The following is a 23,338-nucleotide window of genomic DNA, read 5'->3' as shown; positions in this document are numbered from 1 at the left end:
TATGTGCTCTTTGAAGCACATAAGTAAGAGGTGGTGGCGTTTTACTCCTAATTAGAACCGAGACAGCGGCAGTAAAAGTGTCTGGACACTGTTCCTGACTGATCACTCTGAGGGGTGGCGGGGTGGAGGGGTACATGCCAGGGGAACTGGCCCGGGGCCATTAGGCAAACATTAGACCTCTCCAAGCAGCTTGTCTGTCAAATTAGACCCCGCCCCTCAGTGACTTGTGTGCAGTCTGCTGGCTCTTTGGGAGTAGTAGTGGTAACTGGAAACTTGAAAATTGATGTTTCATCAAATCCTGTGTCGACCAACATATTCTGTCAGTTAATAATTGATTTCTCAGCTGATATAATTGTACAGACCCAGCAGTTTGGTTAATAAAATGTAGAAAAAATAGTGTTTTAGTTTAATAGTTTAATTTATCTTTTTGTATTTGTTTAGTTCATGAGTCATAAAATATAGAAATTACATAATGATTCAAACAAAGAATTCAAACCCCACAGATACTGAATTTACAATAACTAAATAACGAAATGGGGGAAATAAAGCAGCAGATTCTGACAATTGAATGACAAGAACCAGGAAATGTTTGGTATTTCTGCTTGATAGATAATAAACTGATTATCAAAATTGTTTATGGATTTTTCTGTTGAGCAGAAATTCGATAAGTAGATTTCTTGTCTCAACAGTTTCTCTATTCTCGTGCAGTGGTTGTCACTCTGATTCCCACATTTACAAAAGGGATCTTTTATGTCTCTTGCAAAAAAAATACCAGATTTGTAAGTTGGATTCTCTCGGCATATTATTAAGGTTTGCGTTATGAGACATTTGTGCGTCAGTGCATCGTGTACGTGCACGTGCTGGATCGTGTTGTTCCCAGAAGTCAGGTTCCTGGCACAGTCGCTCTGGGTGGAAGCTGTTTTAAGATGTGGTCAAGTTCACCTTTGTGCCCTCCTCATTGGCTCAGCCGTAGCTTTTCAACTTAGACTTAACCATCAGTTTTTACTCTCAGGTTCCGTCTGTTTATCCAAATCACTCTGCCTTGTCCTGCCATATTATGATCCCCATCTGTTTCTGTCTCTCCTCGCCGGGCCACTGTTTTGTCTTGTTTCTCCGTCTGTCTCCGCTCTCGGTCTTGACACTTTCGTCTCATATCCCTCCAAGTGTTTTTCTTCTTATCACCCCCCCCCCCCCCCCCCCCCCCCCCTTCTTTAATTACAGAGAGGGTATCAGGGTATCAGGCAGAGATCAAGTATAAGTGCTCCCCCAGGTTGCAGACAGACAGGGGTTAGGACGGGGTTGACACCAGATCCCGGAGGAATTTTTCAGCTTGTGTGTCACTTAAGCACGTATAGCCAGACGTGTAGCCGTGCGCCTTAACAAACGATTATGTGGATCTCTGATGGAGAGTCTTTGACTAAAGGCTTGCGTGTCCCTCAGGGCTTCCCCGAGCTTTTACGACGGAGCTGGAATGACTGCTGGTGTTTTGAAAGGACTGCAGATGATAATGTCTGTGTCAGAGACTGGCGTTGTGTTAGTGAGCCCATTTAAAAAATAATAATGATAATATATATATGCTGTATATATACCAATGAGCTAGTCCAGTAACCTACATACTGTCATACAGGAAAGAAAAAGAGGGACACACGATGTTTGGACAAAACTACAGGTTTGAAGATGAGATTTGACACTTTTCTGGTATTTTATAAACCAAAAAAAATTCACTGATTCATCAAAAAAAAAAAAAAAAAGTTAGCAGATGAAATGATGGTGAAAACAATCATTAGGTGCAAGTCCAGCTCTGGCTCTTAGTTATTGTGTTGGTGTAGTTCTTGTCGTGTCCAGTAGGGTACAACGTTTAAGTTGGGGAATCCCTGCATCATGCCAGAAAAGGCTGTTATTGTGTTATAAAGTTGACAACAGATGATAATTTCACTATTACAGTTCCTATTAGAGAGGGGAGTGATGTTCGTGCGAGGTTTGTGACGCGGTGGGACTGAATTTGTTGGAACACTGAGCAACATAAAAAATAAGCGATTTTGGAGAAAGATAGTTTTATTGTTGTTTTCTGACTGCACTGGTCGTGGGCTCGAGCACAAAGCCTCGGGTTCGGGAGGCCGCCGCCCTAACCACGAGGCCAAAACCCTGTCGTCACGTCCATCGCTAGCACTACTCTTCACGTGTCGGGGAGGGATGTTTACAACACTGCACACACAGTGTTGTGTGGTGCGGTCCGCACCGTCTTTTGGGGGGTTTCATTTCACAGAGCCAGGGCTGAGCCGGGAAAAACTGATTTTTGTTTCCCGGTGCTCACGCAGAACAAAACATTCGCTGAATTTTACTAAAAAGTGTAGTGGATTAAAATCTCTCACTGCCCCTTTAACGCAATGATCCTCTCTCTGCTCTTACAGTTCAACGAGCGTCCACTCGGCGGTCGAGGGGGAATTCGTTTTGTGTGTTGTGGTTTTTTGTTTCTGCCTCCGTCCACACACACACACACACACACACACACACACACACACACACACACACTCTTTGCCGGTGCTGCTTGTCGTGTTGCCCGGCAGCCAGAAGTGCATAAGTGCAAGCCCTTCTTGTGGATAACAGCTGTTCCCCTGCCTGCACTTGCGGGGCTCTCCCCCAAAGAGAGAGGGGGACTCTCTCTTTTTTTCTGAATGGACTTGTTGTTCATTGTGCCCAGTGACTCTGTGTTTACTCTCGCACAAAGCCAAATCCCTGCCCAATCTGTCCTGCTCTCTCCCTCTCGTGTGAGGTTTGGAAAGCGCTGCTCGACTGGACGAGGAGCCGCTCGCAAATAGTTGTTGTGGTGGGATGAGGCACAGACATTATGGTATCTCCTACGCTGGAGCCCGGAAAAGGCCAGCAGGGTGGGTGTGTGTGTGTGTGTTTAAGTGTGTGTAAATGAGTGTGTGTGTGTGTGTGTACACAAGCATGTGTTTGTGTGGATCCGGACCCCGACCCGCCATTCACAGCCCACTGACTTTTAACACGTTGCCGGGGGAACCCCACCAGTTGGCCTGCCACGCCACATACCAGACAGACACATGTAGGAGAAATTATGGTATGTCTGTAGCCGGGCCTAATCCCGACATAACAAAGAGAGCACCGGTGCCAAGTTTCAACTATCAAATGTCAACGTCTTGAGGAAATTGTTCGAGAGTTCCTCCGGGTCACACGGCGGAGGCCCCGGGTAAAGAAACATAAATGCTTTATTGCCGAGCGCTTCCATTTTTAATGCGGAGCCGTCTGCCCGGCCTTTTAGACGAGCCCGGTGTGTTTGTCCACTCAGTCACGAGGACGGGACACTTTTATTACACGTCTGAGGCGTAGTGCGCCGCGACCCACAGCGCATTCTCATTTTCAGATAAGCCAAAGTGGTGAAACTTATCATCCGAGAATGTATTGAAAGTTATGTGGGAGCGAGACATTGAAAGAAGAAAATCTTCCTCTTCCAATTTTTAAAAGTTGAACCCCCGAGCAATAAAACACCATCCACCGCTTCAGTGACACACACTCACGGGTTTTGCCGCCTTAGCAATTCTTTGGTTTTCGTCTGACTGCTTGCTACAGACGACTACAGTTAGATTATGCTGGAAAATATTTGACGAACATGTGGGGATGTGATATTACTGAGTCACTTCACTGATCCGGTGACTCTTTTCCAACGTGCTGCTTTAAGCATCATCCTGTAATGGTCGGATGTTGCGTAGTTGCTTTAAAGTGAATATCCATCACGGCATTATTTGGACAAAGAAAAACTTGAATTCCTTAGGAAAGTGCATCATTGCTATCTGTTTGTAACTGACGTTGCGGCGCCATTTTGCGGCTCTCTGCGACTCTTTCCTACTTGTGCCACTGTTAGACCATGTTATATTGTGCATTATATAATTATTTCGCAGCCATATAGACTTTAATCCAAATGAACATGTTCTTACAAACCATCTGTCTAACCTGAGTTTGTGTCGGTGTCGTGTACAACATATTATACTTTCAACCCGTGCGCCCGCGACTTGACTTGAAACTGAAAGAAATCGGACGAATGAAAATTAAAATCCTCATGACGAGCAGCAGAGGGGGAATCCCCCGACACAATGCACATACATGTATGAGGTTCAGTTTGTGCAGAGCAGACGTAGTTAGAAGAATAATTCAAATATGGATCAAAGTGGCGTACAAAAAGTCTCCTCGCAGGGAATCTGTTTTTTTCTTCTGTCAGCATCAAAGCAGCTTTGCCGCGGCACACCGGGCGTCCAGTGTCCCATGAAAAAGTGATGCCCGATAGTTACATATATGTTAATAAAACAAATCCGATACGCTGTCATTTTGTGGAGAGACAGGAGACACGTGGGTTTTCTGTGAAGGCAGTTTTGGCTTCTGTCCAGCACATTGTTTGGCCGCGGACGTAAGGACGTGATCGATGGGGCTTTAAAGATGTCTGACGCTCCGTCGACTGTTGGACTCCGAAAGCCACGCGTGTTTATTTGACCTGCTTGTGTGTACGTGTGTGTTCCCAGGTGGTGGGTCTCTACCGCCTGTGCGGATCTGCGGCGGTGAAGAAGGAGCTGCGCGAGGCGTTCGAGAGAGACAGCCACGGCGTGGAGCTGTGTGAAAACACGTATCCCGACATCAACGTCATCACAGGTAAACTGAGCAGCCGGCAACCGAGAGCACGAGACGATCACAGAGCCCACACACACACACACACACACACACCACATATACACACACACACACACACACACACACACACACACACACACACACACACACACACACACAGTGTAATTAGGAATTGGTAGTTCACTAGACTTTTCCAAAGATTGCTGTTGTCCTTCTGGCCTCAGGATACGTTTGCAAAATACCGTGTGTCCCGTATTAACATTAGGATGTTTCATAATAGCAACTAACCAAGTATTACCGAACTCGTCGGTTCTCGGCTTTTTCATGAAACCGACTGAAGGCTTGATCAGGGCTGCGACCGATTCTTTCCGTTGATTATTTTCTAGATGCAATAATTTGATCTGATCACAGTTTCTCAGTGCCTGAGTTGGCGTCTCCAGGTTGTTTGTTTTGTCCTGAAATTAAAGTGAAACCTATAAATATGAACTTTCCCGCCACAGATGACGACAACAGAAGCTGGAGAATTTTTTGTCATTATGTCTTGAAAAATGACCTAAAGGGTTAACGGACCAGACCTAATCAAATGATTACTTGACTTTTGACCTTTTAAAATCAGTTTGTGCGATTCAACTGAAACATTTTGTCAAGTTATTTGTCGGAAATATTAATCACATTGATTTATATCTACATTTCAAAACCTCAACGATGTCATATATTACTCAGAGCCTTGACTTTTGTCACTTATTACCATAGTAAAATATTTTCGGAGCGCATTCTTTACCCAACAATATACAAGTTACCTAATAAAAAAGTCGGAATTGTTGTCAGAGTGGCACATCTACATCGATACGGAGTCTGGATTCAGTATTGATCCCGTGTTGTTTCCCCCCCGGTGAGCAACGTGTGTGGACCAGTGAGTCTCCTGCAGATAGGTCAGCACATGCGTACGCGTAACAGTCGGTGTGTGTGTGTGTGTCTGCCGTCTGTAGTAAAAGCATTCCACTTCCTAGTCAACATACCAGTGTGGGCTGGTGCCTGAGGGAAGGGCCCACACACACACACACACACACACACACACACACGCTGTACATTCAGGTCATTCCTTCTCCGCCAGGTTGGTGGTTGAGACTTGCTTTGTTCTGTCCCATCCAGGTCATGTTTTGGGCCTCGTCACATACCTGGCGTTAACACACGCCTCCGCTGATCACCCGTGCTTAGAGACCCGATCCCAGTTCAGGTGCGAACGCACCCGAGACACATTGAGGACGCATCACTCAGAGCAAATGCAGAGGTTGCCACACGCTTTTTTTTAGCAGTTTTGTATTCGAATGTGTCCTGGTCCGACGACTCCGCTGACCTCCTCTTATGCGAGTTGATACACATATATGTTCGCAAACAAGTCGGACAAATTACATATGAAAGTTTTTTTTAAAAAGCCCATAGAATAGATGCAACGACTCTGTAGTGTTTTGGTTTCTTCTAGGCTTTGGCACGGGAAGCACTTACGTCGGTTATGACAGTACATTTGATCTTCGCAGCCATATGATGTTTATTTGCATATAGAGTCAGGAGGTGATATCCGATTGCAAGACGCGTTTTTAACGGAAGGTGACGAACTTGTAGTGCTTGTGAATGGAAATAAAAAGTGGTAAACCGCGCGTCGCAGATCTTCGTCTCCCTTAAAACAGCCGCGTCATTGGACCGAGTGATGCGGTTCAGCGGCGCGACTGATTTTGAGCGTGGGCGGCAGAAAAAGTGGTCGAAAAATGACTTGGTCATGATTTTTTTCTTTCTTTCTTTCTTTCCCACAAAAAAGAAAAGAAAAGAGGAAGACCGTGGAACCCCCTGTGCATTGTAGGTTACCGCTGTTGGCTTTGGGGAGAGGCCCCGTATAGGCGTCGTCCTATCATGCCCGCTTTGATCCACTCGCATTTGCAATGGCAGGGCAAAGAACACAGTTAACAGTTGAGCGGGCCGGAAAAAAAGGGCCCGCACCGACGTGGACTGTTGGTTTTTGCTCGTTGCCTGAAATTTGCTCCGCCAAGCGAGCTGCTGCTCTGCGGACGGACCCCGAGTGCGCGGGAGAGGACGGGACAGAGAGGGGGAAGGGACGGCAGATATAGTCATGGGTTAAGTCTTAAAATATAATTGACTGACACATTGAGTAATAACCCCGCCAGCACATTGACCTGATTTTACTTTTTGTTCGCCAGTATTTTGAAATGAAATCCCCTAACGTCTCAATACATTCCTTCCCGTTCCAATGTGTCATTGAAGTGTAACAAAAATGAAATAATAACGCTGAATATTGGATTAAGAGAAGGAATCTCTGCGGCTACGCGGGGGCTAATGGGCGGACGGCGAATGGAGGAGCTACGAGGTCTGGCGTGTCACACGGCTAATTTAAAAGCGGAGGTAGTGAAAGGGATTACCCGGGGGTCAGAGTTCAATCCGAAGCTTGCAAAACATGCTCAGTGTGCAGCCCTCCATTGTTTCAAATCACCATTCACTCAAAGGGAAAACCAGCGATGTGTCGTCAACACGAGCAACCCGCTGCGCGGAATCAAGGCAAACAGCGTCGCGTCCGCGGACGTGGATTCCTCGGTTAATCTGTTCGTGTACTCTCCCCGTGACCGCGAATGTGTGTGTGTCGCTGTGGTTCAGCTGCGATAAGGTGGATGATGTGGAGCTGAACAAAAAGGTTTTCAAAACCTCATCGGACGACTTGTAAAGAAAGAGCTTCAGCTTCTCTTCTTTTTTTTAAATGCTGTTTCTCATTCTCAACTATTTCTGTTCACACCGAACGCACCAAAGACTGATACACCGCAAACTTGTACCGTAATTATTTTTTTTCCCATCATTAGCTGAAGACTGACTTACGGCAGATCCCAGACACTTTTGCAAAAGAACATAAAATCCACACAGAACAACAGTTTGACGTTTATATCCCGCGTTTCTGTTGTAACTTGTTAATTTATGAATTTTTGAGATCATATTTTGTCAATTTTGGACAAAGCATCTTTTGCTGTTTCACCTGTTTCCAGTCTTAATGCTATGTTAACCTTGCAGTTTAGTTTAAAGGCAGGAATCACTAATTACCCAAAATGTTGAGCTTTTCTGTTAATAAAGTATCGAAAGTGCTGATTGTTTTCAGTCGATGCTGATTTATACACAACATTGCCCATTTTAATGTTTCCCCAGAGCAGCACTTTTTAGATATCTGACATTTTTAAGACAAGGAAAGTGCAAACAACACATTGGCATCAGGGCGATGCGATCAAATATTTCAATCAATCGCTCTACCAAGCAATCAATCAATAAAACGTTATCTATATTGCACCTTTCAAACAAATCCCATGCAAGTCAAAGTGCTTGACAGGCCATTAACAAATCACAGGATGTTAAAAGTGAATTAAAGACTAACGCATACCAAGATAAAAGATAAAAAGATATGTAGACGTTGCAATAAAAACAACAAGAAATGAAATGACTGAGTGCTACTCGGACAAAAGGGTAAAATTCCAACGCAAGAGTCTTTAAACGTCCACTTGCCGGTGACTTTGGTGAGTTGAGGCATAACTCATTCCCGGTCGTAGCATTTAACGACGCCGCCCAGTTTCCCTTTTGTGTTTTCATCCTGCTTTAACAACTCCCAAGTCACTGTCGGTTGATGAAATCCGACGATACTGTGTGCATATGTGTCGGAGTCTCACATCAGCGGTGCGTTCAGCCGCAGCGGCGACAAGTGAACACGAGCAGACCTTCAAAGTGTTTGAAACACTTTTGAAGAGCAAATTCATTTCTAGATCCCGCACACCTCCCGGTTGGATGACACGCGTAAACATCGAGTCGCCGCGGTGGATGTTTGGCTTTTAGAGGACAGTGTGCTGACCTTTCTGAATAATGATTAAGCCCTCAACTGCTCAACCTGTTGGGCCCTTTGTGAGGGAACAAAGCTTCCAAAGAGACCCGGCGATGGGAGACCGGCTCACTTGTGTGCCCCCCGTCCTCGGCGTTGTCCCGTTCCCCCGCTGGTTGACAGCTCGGGACAGTTATTGATCCCGGTCTGTGGGTTTTAATTTGCCTTGCCTGACTCGTCTTTTTTTCCATAGCCCACTTCCCTACTTTGCCCCAGCCCCCCCCCCCCCCCCCCCCCCCCCCCCCCCCCCCCCCCCACCCTCTGCAGTACTCCAGTGAAGACAAGGAAAGTCATTAACAAGTGCCCCCTTTGTTGCCGAACAAACACAGATGGTATTTGGCTCACGCATGGGGGATTAGCTGAACCCCGGGCCGGCCACGGAAGCAGGCGACCACTTCACAAAGAGCTCCGGGCCTGGCGTGGGTGTCGGGACATATCGCGAACTGCAAAAGTCTGGAATCAGTTTGCAAAGTGTAATTCTGATGAAGCCACTTGTGGCATCGGAGCGCCACTGTTCCCACTGTTGGGGCTTGCTAATTTTTTTTTTTTGGGGGGGGGGGGGTTCTTTGGCTAAGTAGCGTTTGAGCAACCGCAGAGCGAGGCTTTACCGTGCCACCGGACAAGGCAGCAGCACCACACACACACACACACACACACACACACATCTCCTCTGGCCCCCCCTAGTGCTGTGGGGGCGTGGAAGGCAGCCGGGAGAGGGCCGGACGGAGAACAAACCCCTGTTTGTTCTCCAGGCGCGGCGTTGACTGCGGCACTGACAGGAGGAGTGACCCTCCGCTTTGTTTGAACAAGAGGTCAAAGGTAGAGCCGTGCCCCGGTGCATTGTGTGCCTTGTAGTCTCTGGTGGCAACATTTTGACACGTTGAGATGGTCTGAATAGATTTTTAAAAACGCTTTGTTTAAGGGGTTTGCTCTTCTTCTTCTTTTTTTTTTTTTGACTGAGCTGCCGGTGATTTTATTACCAAATGAATCTGTTCATGCAGATACAGTATGTGTGTGTGTACAGGTCATATCTCTGCTGGTGTAAAGTCAAACCCCGACACTTCACATGTGAGAGGACAGACACTCAGCGTGCGCTCGGTGTCAAACTTGGCTGTGAAGCCGAGTGAAACACCTGCGGGGGAAGCACACCTGTTCACCCCTGAGCCCATGACCTGTGTGTGTTTGTGTGTGTGTGCGTGTGTGTGTGTGTGTGCGTGTGTGTGTGTGTGTGTGTGTGTGTCCGTGTCCATGTGTGTGTCCATGTGTGTGTCCGTGTGTGTGTGTGCGTGTGCGTGTGTCCTTGTGTGTGTGTGTGTGTCCGTGTGTCCGTGTGTGTGTGTGTGTGTGCGTGTGTCCGTGTCCATGTGTGTGTGTCCTTGTGTGTGTGTGTGTCCGTGTGTGTGTGTGTGTGTGTGTCTGTGTGTGTGTGTGTGTGTGTGTGTGTGTGTGTGTGTGTGTGTGTGTGTGTGTGTGTCTGTGTGTCCGTGTGTGTGTGTGCGTGTGTGCGTGTGTCCGTGTCCATGTGTGTGTCCGTGTGTGTGTGTGTGTGTGTGCGTGTGTGTGTCCTTGTGTGTGTGTGTGTCCGTGTGTGTGTGTGCGCGTGTGCGTGCGTGCCGGTCAGGGGCTAAGACACAAAAGTAAACACCAACACTGACTCATAGCAGGCTAATGATTTACCTGAATGGCTGCATTATCCTCACTCCGGACGAGCACGTGTGCACATGCACGTACTCCAGGTCTGGATTCACTGGTGCATTTCTTTAGATTGTTGTAATATGGAAAGAACCTGAAATAATAATTTCATAAATTGCAAGTGGGGGGGGGGAAAAGCTTTTTTTCCTTGAATGCCGTTGTTGTGTCTAGATGATGTTGCCTCAGCACTGGGAAGGTCACAGGGTCTGTGCACCGCGCTCGAGTTTGCATTTTGGAGGGGAGGAAGAACAAAACCAACACAAAGTCAAGTGGAATCTCTCTGCGTCCAGGCAGCACGTTTCCCCCCTGCGATGAAACACGCAGATTATTATTATCTCAGTAAAGATTTTGAACGGGAAGCGGGCGGACGATCACAAAAGCATTCCTGCGTGTAATCTGTTTTGGAAATCGGCAGGTTTTAAGGAACGCTTTAAGGAGGATGAATGTATCTTGTGTTCATGTGTCCCTTTTTTTATCGCACTTTAACCAGATTTCATACCGAACCCCGATGGAGACGAAAGATAAGACACAAGCATTTTACGGCGATGGTGAATCAGGAGACACAGGGGACGTGTTTTTATGAAGTTTAATGAGCACGTTTGCATGAAACCGTGTCAAAGTCGGACCCCGGCTGACGCAGAGCTGTCATTATGTCGGCCTGCCTGAGAGGGGAGCGCTCTGTCGCAGTACGGCAGCGTCTTTATGGCCTTGTTGTTGTTTTTTCTCCGGAGCCAAATCTAGCTGCCTCAGGAATGTACAATATCTCTGCGTGCGTGTGTTTGTGGAATCACAAGGTCAGATAAAGAGTTGTGGAGGAGGCTTCGAAGGAAAGAAAAAAAACACACAATGGTGTTTTTTGTTTTAAAATAGTAGCGATACATTATTTATCATTCATTGTTTTTCATTTATATATTTATTATTGTTGTAGTGATGGATTCACAGTACAGACTTACCACCAATAGGTCAAATTCCACCATATCATATTAATTTACCGGGGCTAATTCTAATGCTTGTCCCTGACTATTTTGTTATTTTTAATAATGACACTGACTGAATTTAGATCATTCTTCCGCTCCCTTAATCCCGTGTCCAAAGACTCTCAGGCCCGTGTACCTGTTGGGAAAGAAGATTAAATTGTGTCTTCACCTAAATTCACTGAAAATGTTCAAACGTTTGTCTTTGCTCTTTATTCTCAAGAGATGTGACGGTCGACGGACCTGCACCACTAGGAAGGAATAGACTGAAAGGCCCTGAGCCTCAATCTCACTCACAGCGGATTTACTGGGATTAAAAAAAAAAGTGAGCGTGTTAATTTGTGCCTTCTGTTTTCCTCACTGGGCCTAAGGGGATGACGGTGGATTTACTGTACGGTGACTCTGTAGTTTTCTGTAAATAGAAGACAGAGGAAAAATAGCTCCAGCGATGTAGGAGCCTCTATTTGCTATTTCCTAATCAGACCCGCCACAAACGCCTTCTTTCTCAGAACAGGATGATCTTTGACATGGATACAAATGTCCCTTAGTCAGCAGACGCCAATGACGGACCAACAGCATCAGAGGCATTAAAGCTTACTGATTGCCGACATCACGAACACAAAGTCTCATATTCTGGCTCCAGGTGCATGTTTGAACTTGAGAGCAAATAAGTGACTAATAAAGGGAGTTGGGGAACACCAGCAGCCATTGCAGCGTGATAATTAAGAAGTGGGATTTCAGTTTTGCCAGGTGAGCTTGCCTATAAAAATTACCTCTCTTTTTTTTTGCCCCAAACGCAGGATATATGGTGTGGTGCGGATATCAAGTTGAATCTGACAAACAAATCCTGAGCTGAATGTCAACACGTGTACAAAGAATATCAGCTGATGTATTGATTATATTGTTATATCGTCATATCGTTATATTGTCATATCGTCATATCGTTATATTGTCATATCGTCATAGCATTTATATCCTCATATAGTTTTTTCGTCATATCGTCACATCGTTATATTGTTATATCTTCATATCGTTATATCGTCACATCGTTATATCATCATATCGTCATATCGTTATATCACTCATATCGTTATATCCTCATATAGTTTTATCATCATATCATCATATCGTTATATCGTTATATTGTCATATCGTTATATCATCATATCGTTTTTCATGGAAAAACTGGAAAAAAATCCAGTTTTTCGCTGCAGGCTTGCCTCTGTAAAATGGAAAACAAATGAAAAGGTGCAGACCACACGTGCAGTTTGTAAACATCACCCCCGACACCTTGAGACACGCGCGCCTGTCTACCTCACCCGAGGCTGCGGGTTCAAGCCCCGACTAGTGCAGTCCAAAAAACTAAAAATCAACAACAAACAATCTTTCTCCAAAAAAGGCTTACTGCCCCGCAGTTTCTGACTGATTCGACCATCAACACGCTTCATAATAATAATTGGAATTCTTTGGCGATATCAAATTGTTGTTTTTGTGACTCGTTGTTAACGCAGTGTGTGTGTGTGTGTGTGCGCGCGCACGTGTGTGTGTGTGTGTGTGAAAACGGATCCATCTTCACGGGGAGGGGGGGAAGAGAGAAGACACTCACCACAAAGAGCTGTCACGCTGCCAAGAGTCTTTTTTTTTTTTATTCCTGTATTTATTCTCTTTTTTTTCTCCCCCTTTTTGCCTTTGATGAAAAGACATGCCAGCGATATTTGAGGGGCTTAGTGGAGACAGACAGCGTGGGTTTCATGTTTTCCCCTGGCTTTTGTCTGAACCGTTGGGTGTGACAGGTCACAGGTGTGAATGCGCTGTCACAGACACCGGGACCTCCGAACACTTCTGGCTCCAATCAGACATCCAGGGCCGCCGCTGCCGCCGCCGCCGCCGCCGCCGCAGGATCACACGGGCAAACAATGGGCACCTGGATTTGCGGCCAAGAGAGTGCGCCGGGTTCATTTGTTTAACGGGGAGGGGGAGAAATCAAACCTTTTATTCCTCAGTGACAACACTTCATGAAGATATATTGTCCTTGATTTGTCAGGAATTACAGCTGCTAGCATGGAGGGGGAGCATGTCTATGCTCCCTCAACCCTATGTTCCCTCAGCCCTATGTTCCCTCAGCCCTATGTTCCCTTAGTCCTATGTGCCCTTAGTCCTATGTTCCCTTAGCCCTATGTTCCCTTAGTCCTATGTTCCCTTAGTCCTATGTCCCCGTAACCCTATGTTCCCTTAGTCCTATGTCCCCGTAACCCTATGTTCCCTTAGTCCTATGTTCCCTCAACCCTATCTTTCCTCAACCCTATGTTCCCTCAGCCCTATGTTTCCTTAGTCCTATGTTCCCTCAACCCTATCTTCCCTTAGTCCTATGTTCCCTCAACCCTATGTTCCCTTAGTCCTATGTTCCCTCAACCCTGTGTTCTCTCAGCCCTATGTTCAAATCTATTATCCGCCTCCTCTCTAATGTTTTCCCTCTCGTCTGTGACCCTCTGCTCAGGAGTGCTGAAGGACTACCTGCGAGAGCTTCCCTACCCGCTGATCAAAAAGCCGCTGTACGAAGCCGTGTTGGAGTCCATGGCCCTGAGGCCACTGCGCATAGGGGCGGCGGGCTGCGAGAACGACCAGGCCGACACGGAGCACACCGTCGGCCTGCTGGAGAACCTGCCGGAGGTGGAGAGGGTGAGGAAGATAGTGACACGCTGCAGACCGTAGTGACACAGAACAGAAGTGGATTGCGAAAGGGATAATTGTGGCGTTGATAATGATGGTTATGATGTTCCGATTACTACTGTTAAATCTCCATTACGTGGGCTTCTCAATTGGGTGATATTAGCGGTGGCGTGCGTTTCAGAATAAAAGAAAGAAAAAATATCAGATATTAGTTCAATGACAAAATCATTTCAACCCCTACATCCCCCTGTCCTTTTCCATAAGTACAAATATTTTAAGTATCTCTTGTTAATTCAGAACATCATTTGTATTGAGACACTTTTTTGAACTTTCTCGAACTTTACAAAAATGAATTAGTAATTTTTTGTACGGCAGTTTCTTGTTATTTATCGGCCAACATAATTGCTGTTATCAGCGCATCTGCTGATTTACTTCTAAATCTGAGCTAATATTGTTGTAGCCTTTCGATAAAATCAGGGCAATAACGGCAATAAGTCGCAGTTGCAAAGAGGGAGAGACGGGGAGACCGACTCGCTGCCAACATGAAGTAAATGCTCAACTCTCTCCAATACAGATGATTTGATGGATTTAAGGTCACATGCTCAAAATTAGTTTTTAGAAATCCCACTTGGGAAAGTGAATCGAAAGGGCTCCAGGTAAAAAGTCAGAGATTCCTGCTTTGTAATAATTCTGAATGCAGCATCATATTTTTGCTAACATTACTATCACAGCTGTTTAGATAGTGGTCGGTCTCGCAAGATGCCACTGTTGCGTCAGACCAGAATCTTGCATTGGTTGCAAAAAGTGACCGTTTTCTCAATCTCTTTTTCTCCAGATGACACTGCGGAGGCTCCTCGACCACCTGAAGCTGGTGGCGTCCTACCAGGACGTGAACAAGATGACGTGTCAGAACCTGGCGGTGTGCTTCGGCCCCGTGCTGCTCAGCCAGCGCCAGGAGGCGTCCTGCCACACCAACCGAGTCTTCATCGACTCCGAGGAGCTGGCCAGCGCTCTGCACTTCAAGAAGCACATCGAGGTCCTGCACTACCTGCTGCAGCTCTGGCCAGGTGACTGGGCTTTCACTCAATGAATGTACATTAAACGAGTTCGTAGGTGTTATGGCTCCATCTATTTTACAGTCTGTCTGTATGTCAAAAGTCTTTTGCCGGAGCTCTGCGGCTCAGCTCTACAAAGGAACCGTTGAAGGGCAGGGGCCGATTTGGTCTTGCGGTTTTCCGCCGCTGCCACGAGTGCAGCTGATAGCCACTGGCCACCATCTGTTGGCTCCCCGGAGACGAAGCCCTCCGCAGAGCGCTCCATCGTGGCACACAGGGCCAACCGGAAGCCGAGCCCGTGAGCCCCAATGTGAACCAAACGTTTCGAGGCGTGGCCCCTCTTCTATCTTGAGATAAATCCACCACCCAAGGACGGTCGCCCGGTCCCAGCTTCACTCGGCTCAGGTCCTCTGTCTGCCTGCACAGCCGCCCCCTCTCTGCCGACTGCAGCTGTTTCGGCTCAGCGTGACATATGAAGGAATCCGCAGATTATTCGAGGAGGAATTGAAAAAAAAAAGAAAGAGCCGCAGGGCGGTGGAGAAATGCGTGATCATTTCAAATGCTTTAATGAATTTGTGTTCCATCTAGCCTCTAATCAGTGTGCGAGTGGCGGCTTTAGTTCAGTTCAAAGTCTTGGCTACTGCAGAAAATTCATCAAAACATTTGCCTACTTGCAAATCGAACAGATATTCCCATTTGTAAAAACTGTCGGCGCTATGAGGACAAACCCCCCCCCACACTGTAGCTGTTGGCAGTTTGCCTGTTCTAACCTCATTATTATCATTTTATTAACATTAATGTCATGCGCGTGGTTTAAAAATGCATTGCACCATTTTCAATGCATTTTAAACATTGATTCAATAATCCCAAGTTTGTCTTCCGCGCGCGTCGAGGCACACGCTCTTCAGAATGCACACGCATGCAGTATTTTTTTTATCTTCTATCCCCCGAAAGATTTGAAATCCCCATGAGCTCTTCTCTGGGACCTGCAGCTTGATGTCTGAAGAAGAACTGACACCGTGTCTGGTCCGACCTCTAAAATTAAACTGCATCCGCCGACCCCCTGTCAGACCCGCTGAGGCGGAGCACCCTCCGGAGAAGGTTGCGCTGTGTCGAACGTGCGTTTGTTTGTTTGTTTTTAGCAGGGAAGCGATCCTGCGCTCCCCGTCTGCAGCTGATGTCACCCGGCTACTAGTGCCCATAATGACCTGTAATAACCTTGACAAAGCGGGTTCAGGCCTTTGTTTACACACCTACAGGGACGTCTCCATTCGGTCCCGCCCTCCCGAGCTCAGAGTGCAGGTTGACCCGGACTGTAATTAAAGACATTCCGGGCTTAACCTTGGACCTCAGCCCCTCAAGCGACACCCTAACATTTCACAGCCATTATGGGATATTTTCAGACGCCTCGCGCACACACACCCACACACACACACACACACACATCTTCCAAGGCGTCGTGGCTCAAGGGTGCACATCTTCGGGGGAAGTGCGCGGACAAGCGAGGGCTGGAAGTGTGCGAGCGCACCAGCACACGTGTTGTCGGCGAGGCTGAGGCGGTGTTGTGAGGTTGAGTGTGAATTATGCAGCGTCCCGGCCGAATGTGTGTGGAGGTGTGGGACGGTGAGACAGAGTGAATGTCGGAAAGAAAAGCCACGGCACCAGCACAACCTTCCACCTCGGGCTCACTCAGGGTTAATGTTTCCAACATTCCAGGAAATTCTTGTCGCTCCCGGTTCAGGACCCGATCACACATGCGCACATCTTCCACACGAGTTCATCTAAACCAAACCCTACTAATCATTTTGTCAAGCTACGTATCATGAGTGATAAATTCTCAAAATACATTAAATTCACCTGTTGCTGAAATTCAGCTCAAAGGTGTACGACATGAATCTTTAATACAGTCTGTACACTTTTCAAGTAATTTTTTTTCATCCCAACTTGTTTGTTTTCATTGACAGTCTATACATGTGATTGTTCATCAATTCAACGTTTTAGAAGTTGATCTAAAAACCTGCCGACGAAAAGACGGAGAGGAATAGAGTACATTCAGTATACAGTACAGTACATTCTCTTCTTACACAAGTTGCAATCTTTTTTAACTGCTCCCTGTTGTATTTTTTTTTTCCCTCTCTGCTGACAGCTAATCATTTTTATCAACTCATCAGTGAATCATGTCTGAAATTAAATAACACGGTTGTCTCCCGGAGGAGGATAATTTCTGTTTGTTCTAGGTGATAATTGCCTGAGTGCGTAGCCTCAGGAGAAGTTGCAGAGCATGCGACCGCTGCACTTAAATACAGTGCACACCTGATGAATGAGCCGGAGTCGACGTGGATCATAATTCATCATCATATCTGTTGTGACGCACGTGATGCTGGGGAAAAAAAAAAAGCTGTTAAGTCAAAATTGCTTCTGGGAAATAATGTCAAGTTCCTCTTTCACAACCCTGGAGACACATATTGTATCTCTTGAATGTGACTTAAAGCCCTAACCTTTAACTCTTTTTATTTTTTATTTGTTTTGTTCCTCTTCAATCCAGTAAGGCAGAGCTAGCGGTGTAGGTACACAGAGATAAAGGAAGACAGGTAACCGGACTGTGCTGGCTGTGTTGGAGTGCTCACTGTTGCGTTTTGTAGCACAGATCCTTTTCATTATGTCCAAACACGAGTCCAGTCAAGTTAATCTTTAAAAAAAAAACGCTGCTTTATAGTCAACAGATGTTAACAAACAGTACGAGAGGCCGGCACCGGCGTTGTGTGACTTCAGCATGTGTTTGACTTTGAGCACGGCATGGCATGTTCATACTTTACGATTAGTTTGTGTGACATTTATGAGGGTTCCTCAGAATTAGTGAGCTTACTGCAGACTTATTTAGAGTTTAGTGAGAGAAAGAAATCTGTGTTTTGGTTCTTTATGGTAAGATGTAAGGTGTGATCAGGTATAATATCATTTTAGATAGATAGATAGATAGATAGATAAAGATCAATTCATGCAAATAAAAACAGTTAGTTTTTAGTTTTTGTGGCCATTTTCTTCCAGACATCTGCCTCTTGAGATTTCTATAATTTTGTATGAGGCATTCAAAGTGCTGAAAAGAGTCATTAAAATAACTTTGTCAATAATCAATACTCGGGGTGATCCACAGTCCTGAAAATGAACAGTTTTCACTAGAACTACTTCCTAGTGGAAAAAAAATTGTGGTGGTGGCAAAAATATCGGAGATAGAAATTTCCAAACTTGTCCAAATAAGAAAAACTAAATATTTGCATGGGTACACACCATTGTGGTGAGAATTTTTAGTTTTTTCACCCTCTTTTGTAATTTGAATAAAGTAACTCTCTAAATGAATATTTCATCATTCGGGAAGTAGTCTTTCCAAAGTTGAGAACATCCAGCGAATGGCACCTCTATACCGATGTTCTCATTTTGGAAAGAGAGCTAATGAGCAAATTTCCCAAAATGTCGAACTATTCCTTTAAGGGACATTAGTTGAAATGACCGTTATGCTGTACATCGGATTAACTCTGCCGGCCTTTTGTCTCTGTTCCCCTCTGCTCCTCCAGTTGTTGACCCACATGGCCAGTCGTCCTTTCAGCCCCCCGCAGCTTCATCAGACCAGCTCTCCGCTCCTCCTATACGGCGGAGGAAAGAGCGCCCCCAGGTCCTGAACTTCACCGAGGCGGAGATGGCGGGTGTTCTGCGGCCCAAACCGGGGCGCCTGGATAGCCCAAGCAACCGCTACGCTGGTGACTGGAGCGGCTGTGGCGAGAGCTACTTCCCCTGTGAAATGCTGCTGCCTCCCAGCAAAGAGGAGGCGGACTATGACGATGTGCCCTCTGAGGATACAGAGGCAACCGGGGGCGCGCGGGAGAAGAGTGAGCACGATAAAGGGCAGGAGGTCGCGCACCCTGCGTGTGATCCGGCTGAGCAGGAGCAGCCTCCGAGAGAGGATGTGGTGGAAGAGGAGGAGCAGGAGGAGGAGGAGGAGGAGGAGGAAGAGAACCAAACGGAGAGTGACAGTTCAGGCAATGTGCAGCAGTTAGAAGACGAGGAGGAGGAGGAGGAGAGGTTGTGCGACCACATCCTGCCGCCTCGGCTGCCCAAAGAGCACACGTACCAGGCCTACATGAAGATCCAGGACATCAGCCCTGTGCTGAGCAACAGAGTCAACCTGAGAGACCTGCAGGAGAGTATCGACACTCTCATAGGAAACCTGGAGAGAGAGCTCAACAAGAACAAGCTCAACGTCGGATACTGACTCCTAACAAACACACACACACACACACACACACACACACACACACACACACACACATATATATATATCCACACACACAAAAAAGCCTGATGAGGTCTAAGGAAGACCTTCTTTACCAATCAAGGTGCTTCAGGATACAGCCACGGTGTTACCATGGAGACCCTGTGAGGTCGCCATGGCATCGTGGCGTGCAGTGCTGCTGTAAAAAAAAAAAAACGAAAGGATGAAATGAGAGGAAACGTAACAGGGCACTTCTGGCATTGGTACCTTACCCGTAGACATTCCTGACGTTTTTTGGTTTTTCTTTTTTTTTTTATTTTGTCGACTGTCTTACTTTATGTTGTCATTGGTTCGTTTCAGTCCGGCTCCGTGTTGCGTGTTGTTATTGTTGCTTCTCTTCTTATTAGAAGAACCCATTGACCCCTCAGGGGTTTAAAAGGTGCCTTAATTGTGCGAAGGTGGTACGTCGAGAAGAAAATCCACCCTGGAATGAAACGCACCCCATCCTCAAACCGCTATATGATGTATGAGGAGTTTTTACATTGAAAATGTAGGGACAAATCCACAGGGGCTATACTCATACTCTACCTGACAAACAGCTTTCATCAGTTACTATGAATTATTTAAAATTGTCATTTTTCCTACCAAAACATCCCAGTGCTTTGAGAGTTTCCAATCCAAAATCTGAAGCAGTGTTTGGACGTGGGACACCTTCGTATCTATTCTCTTGAAGGAAACATCTGGGAGACATTAGGCCCTTCAATTAAGGATTGGTTTCCAACTAAATATGTAATTAAATTAATGGAAAAATGTGGAAAGAAAACCCAGCCGTCCTGTTGGTCAAGGCAGCCCTTCCATTATTTTTGGAAGCAGATGTTCTGGTATTTTTTTTTCTTTTTTTCAACCCCATTCTCAATGGCCAGAACATTAACCTCTAATGTCGAATGGAAAATCTTTTCAAGCTTCTAGTTTCGACCAGTTTTCTAGTTTGTAATCTTGCTATTCGCTCAAATGAGAAACTCCAAGACTTTACTTTGGCTCCACCACAGAATCCAGAGACAGGAGGAACGTTGCGTGTGCTCTATTTCAGGGTGGATTTCTTTTTTCTTTTCTTTTTTTTTAAGGCAGCAGAGAGCTTTTCTATTGAGGTATGAAACACTAAATGTTGTACAACAATAATGCACTTATGAGGCCGTCAGTAGGTGTAGATCGTCACCACAGATCATCACGCAGTGAACAATATTCCGGCCGCGGGCCGAATCGAGGGAGAAACAGCCGCCGCTGAAGCCTCCTCTTAAAAGATACGCGTGAAATAATATGTATTCTGCTACAAGATTGTTCGATGTTCAGTTCAGGCTACAAAAAGAATAGTTCAGCGTTTTTTGGTTTGTCCCCAAGTTGGATGAGAAGATCGTCATCACGCTCGGGTCAGAGGCACATTAGCTTAGCTTAGCGTAAAAAGACTGGAAGCAGAGGGAGACGCCTGGCTTAGCTGGCGCTAACTCGCTCAAGCCGATTCAACGCAACCGCGAAGTGAAGTTAGTAAAAATCCGGCATTTTTACTCAACGATTCGAGTGTGACTGAAATAGCGTTTCAGTGGTGTTGTCCCCGTCAACCAAGCGGCGGCCGGCTTCAGTGTTTTACCGCCCGACCGCCACATGCTTAGGCGTCAGGTCGACGCGACATCGGTTGGCTAACGTTAGCCGCTAATCTGCTCCGGCTGTCGCCGTACGAAGGCTCACTGGTATACGAGCGCATTGTCCTCCGGCCGAGGTCTCCGCAGGGTAATCGTGCTAAGCTAGCATAGCTACATGCTAAATGGCGGCTAAATCAAATACCGCGCAGAAGGCGCGAGTCGTATCGATCTTCTCATTCGACCCTTGGCAAGAGGCCGTGTCTTTTAAGGGAATCTGTGAACTACTCCTTTAAAAACCCTTCTGCTTTCTCCCAGCTTTCGGCAACAAACAAACAAACAAACAAACAAACAAACAAACAAACCCCGTGAAACAGCCCAAATGTGAAGCACAATTTTTTCAGAGCGGCAGTTGAAGCTGTGAGCGCTGGGGGGCCCGGGGAGGTGCGAGCCAGCTATAGCAGCCTGTACATCGACAAAGGATGTCTTCAGCGATCCAGGGATTCAGAATGATCAGTATTTAACCTTTATGTGTATGTATATATAATTCTATAAATGTATCCGGAGTATATTATTTTTTACAGCTTCTGTTTCGATGGCATATTTAAAAAAGTCCTCCCGATGACCTTGCGGTGTTGGACTTCCTTCCCCGCTCCGGTCAAGCTACCTGAACACATCTCAATGTGCTGGACTCATGGTACAAGTTTAGCTGTAAAAAAAACAAAATTTAAAAAAAAAAAATCTATGATAAAACCGTGCTCTTGCAGAAAAAGTTGATATTGTTATTTTTGTTATATTGTGTATACATGTATATTTGACATTGTTTTGTGTCTCTGGTGGACTAAGCTGTGTTCATGTTGTTGTTGTTGTTGTTGTTTTTTAAGGTACTGAACGTTGCATGGTCAAAAGCTTTACCGACACAAACAAGGCTCTTTCTCATCTGCCTTTGTATTTGATATTTATGTGTATAAAAGAAACACTATTTTGTAATGTATGCTCGTTTGTTCGTCGCCCGGTTTCCTCAAGTAGACAGATAAATGCGTTGTTCAAGCTTCTTTTTTTTCTTTTTTTTCTCCAGAGGACTTAAAGGCAGACGCTCACTCAGTTTGGTGCAGCTATGACTGGGTAACTTTCCCAATCCTTTCTTGAGTAATTTAGTCGATGAAATTGACAGAGGAACGATTGTGAAAACTCACAACATTTCCCCAAGTGCTTGCTTTGTCCAACCCAAAGTTCAAAATCAAATACATGTGGTTTACGGTTACATAATACGAAGACAAACGTCAAAGACTACACAAAACATGGTTCGCGCTCGTAAACTAGTGGGGGAAAAAATAAGAGTGTTCATATGAAAATGTCCCTTTTTTATTTGATTCAAATCAGAATCATATTTACCGGACGTCGTTTTCCAGACGAGTGCATCCGTCAGATACTAAAACAAGAGAACGTGAACTCCTCTTTGAGATTGACATTTGGTGGGGAGGTTGCCTTTTTATATACATATATATTTTTCAAATTCATTCTTTTTCACTCTCGTTCCACACACCACCCTCCTACACGGTGTCTGTTAATGATCCTGCTGCTGCTGTCAGTCTGGGCCCGTCTGGTGAAGTGAGTTCCAGCAGGGTTCCCTTCGAACCATCTGTCTACCCAGGCAACACACACACACACACACACACACACACACACACAAACAAACAGGGCAAATTTGTAGAAGGCTGATGATTTTTAGATCCTTTATTAACATTCAAAGTTGGTTTTTCAGATTTCAGAGCTGCCTTCACAAGATCCAACTTTCACCCATCCGATGGTTTTTTGACTTCTTTGATTTTTGCGATTCTTACCAACACATCACATAAAAACTGAAACACTCATACTAGAGGTCTAAATTCAGCATGAAGCCTGTTTTAGGCAACACAGTCCTTGCAAATGGGTTGGCCTGCCGCCTCCCGTAGGGACGCCGTGTCGGGACAGAGCCACAACCTGTCAAATGTTAAGTGCTGAATGATTGAGTGTAAGAGCAACATCCAGTTTCATTATATCAATGCATTCATCTCTGTCTCGCGCAGAAGAAGACGACATCAAACACCCTGGATTCCTTTTCTTTTTTTCATGTTACATCCATCAGCCTCGTCCTCTTTGTCCTCTGGAGATAAAATTCCACACAGAAAGCATCGCTTAACAAAGCAGGAAAAAAAAATAGCTTTGCATTGATCCTGAGAAATGTATGGTCATAATAAAGTATATTATTTCACATGTGCATGTGGCCTCTGCGTCTTTTTGCCATCATCTTTTCATGACCAAGAGCATTGATATTTCTTGGAAATGTGATGACCAAAACGTATGAAATGCACCTGACCAAAAGCTTCAATTTACACAAGAAGAGGAAATTCACAGATGTTGATTGTGCAGCTGTCTATACAAAGAAAACACATTTCTCTGCTAATAACTGGACCAGTATTGTACACAACTAACATTTAACTCCTGTG

The 23,338-nt window shown here is 45.6% G+C and overlaps 1 protein-coding gene across 7 annotated transcripts in view; it reads left to right on the top strand.

The window, feature by feature from the left end:
• syde2 (synapse defective 1, Rho GTPase, homolog 2 (C. elegans)) overlaps window positions 1-23,109 on the top strand; it is a 48,257-nt gene extending 25,148 nt beyond the window's left edge. For 2 of the 7 annotated variants that reach the window (XM_047336816.1, XM_035647769.2), the window contains 4 exons: window positions 4,536-4,662; window positions 13,724-13,905; window positions 14,732-14,963; window positions 18,521-23,109. In XM_047336816.1, coding sequence (XP_047192772.1) covers window positions 4,536-4,662; window positions 13,724-13,905; window positions 14,732-14,963; window positions 18,521-19,215 — 1,236 coding nt within the window. In that variant the 3' untranslated portion in view covers window positions 19,216-23,109. The other 5 variants (XR_004795664.2, XR_004795663.2, XM_035647773.2 and 2 more) reach the window with 5 other exon arrangements.
• The last annotated feature ends 229 nt before the right edge of the window (window positions 23,110-23,338 follow it).

This window comes from Scophthalmus maximus, chromosome 13 (genome assembly GCF_022379125.1).
Source record: "Scophthalmus maximus strain ysfricsl-2021 chromosome 13, ASM2237912v1, whole genome shotgun sequence".
Lineage (NCBI taxonomy): Eukaryota > Metazoa > Chordata > Actinopteri > Pleuronectiformes > Scophthalmidae > Scophthalmus > Scophthalmus maximus.
The sequence above is the reverse complement of the archived record's forward strand: the minus strand, read 5'-3'. Positions and strand labels throughout refer to the sequence as shown.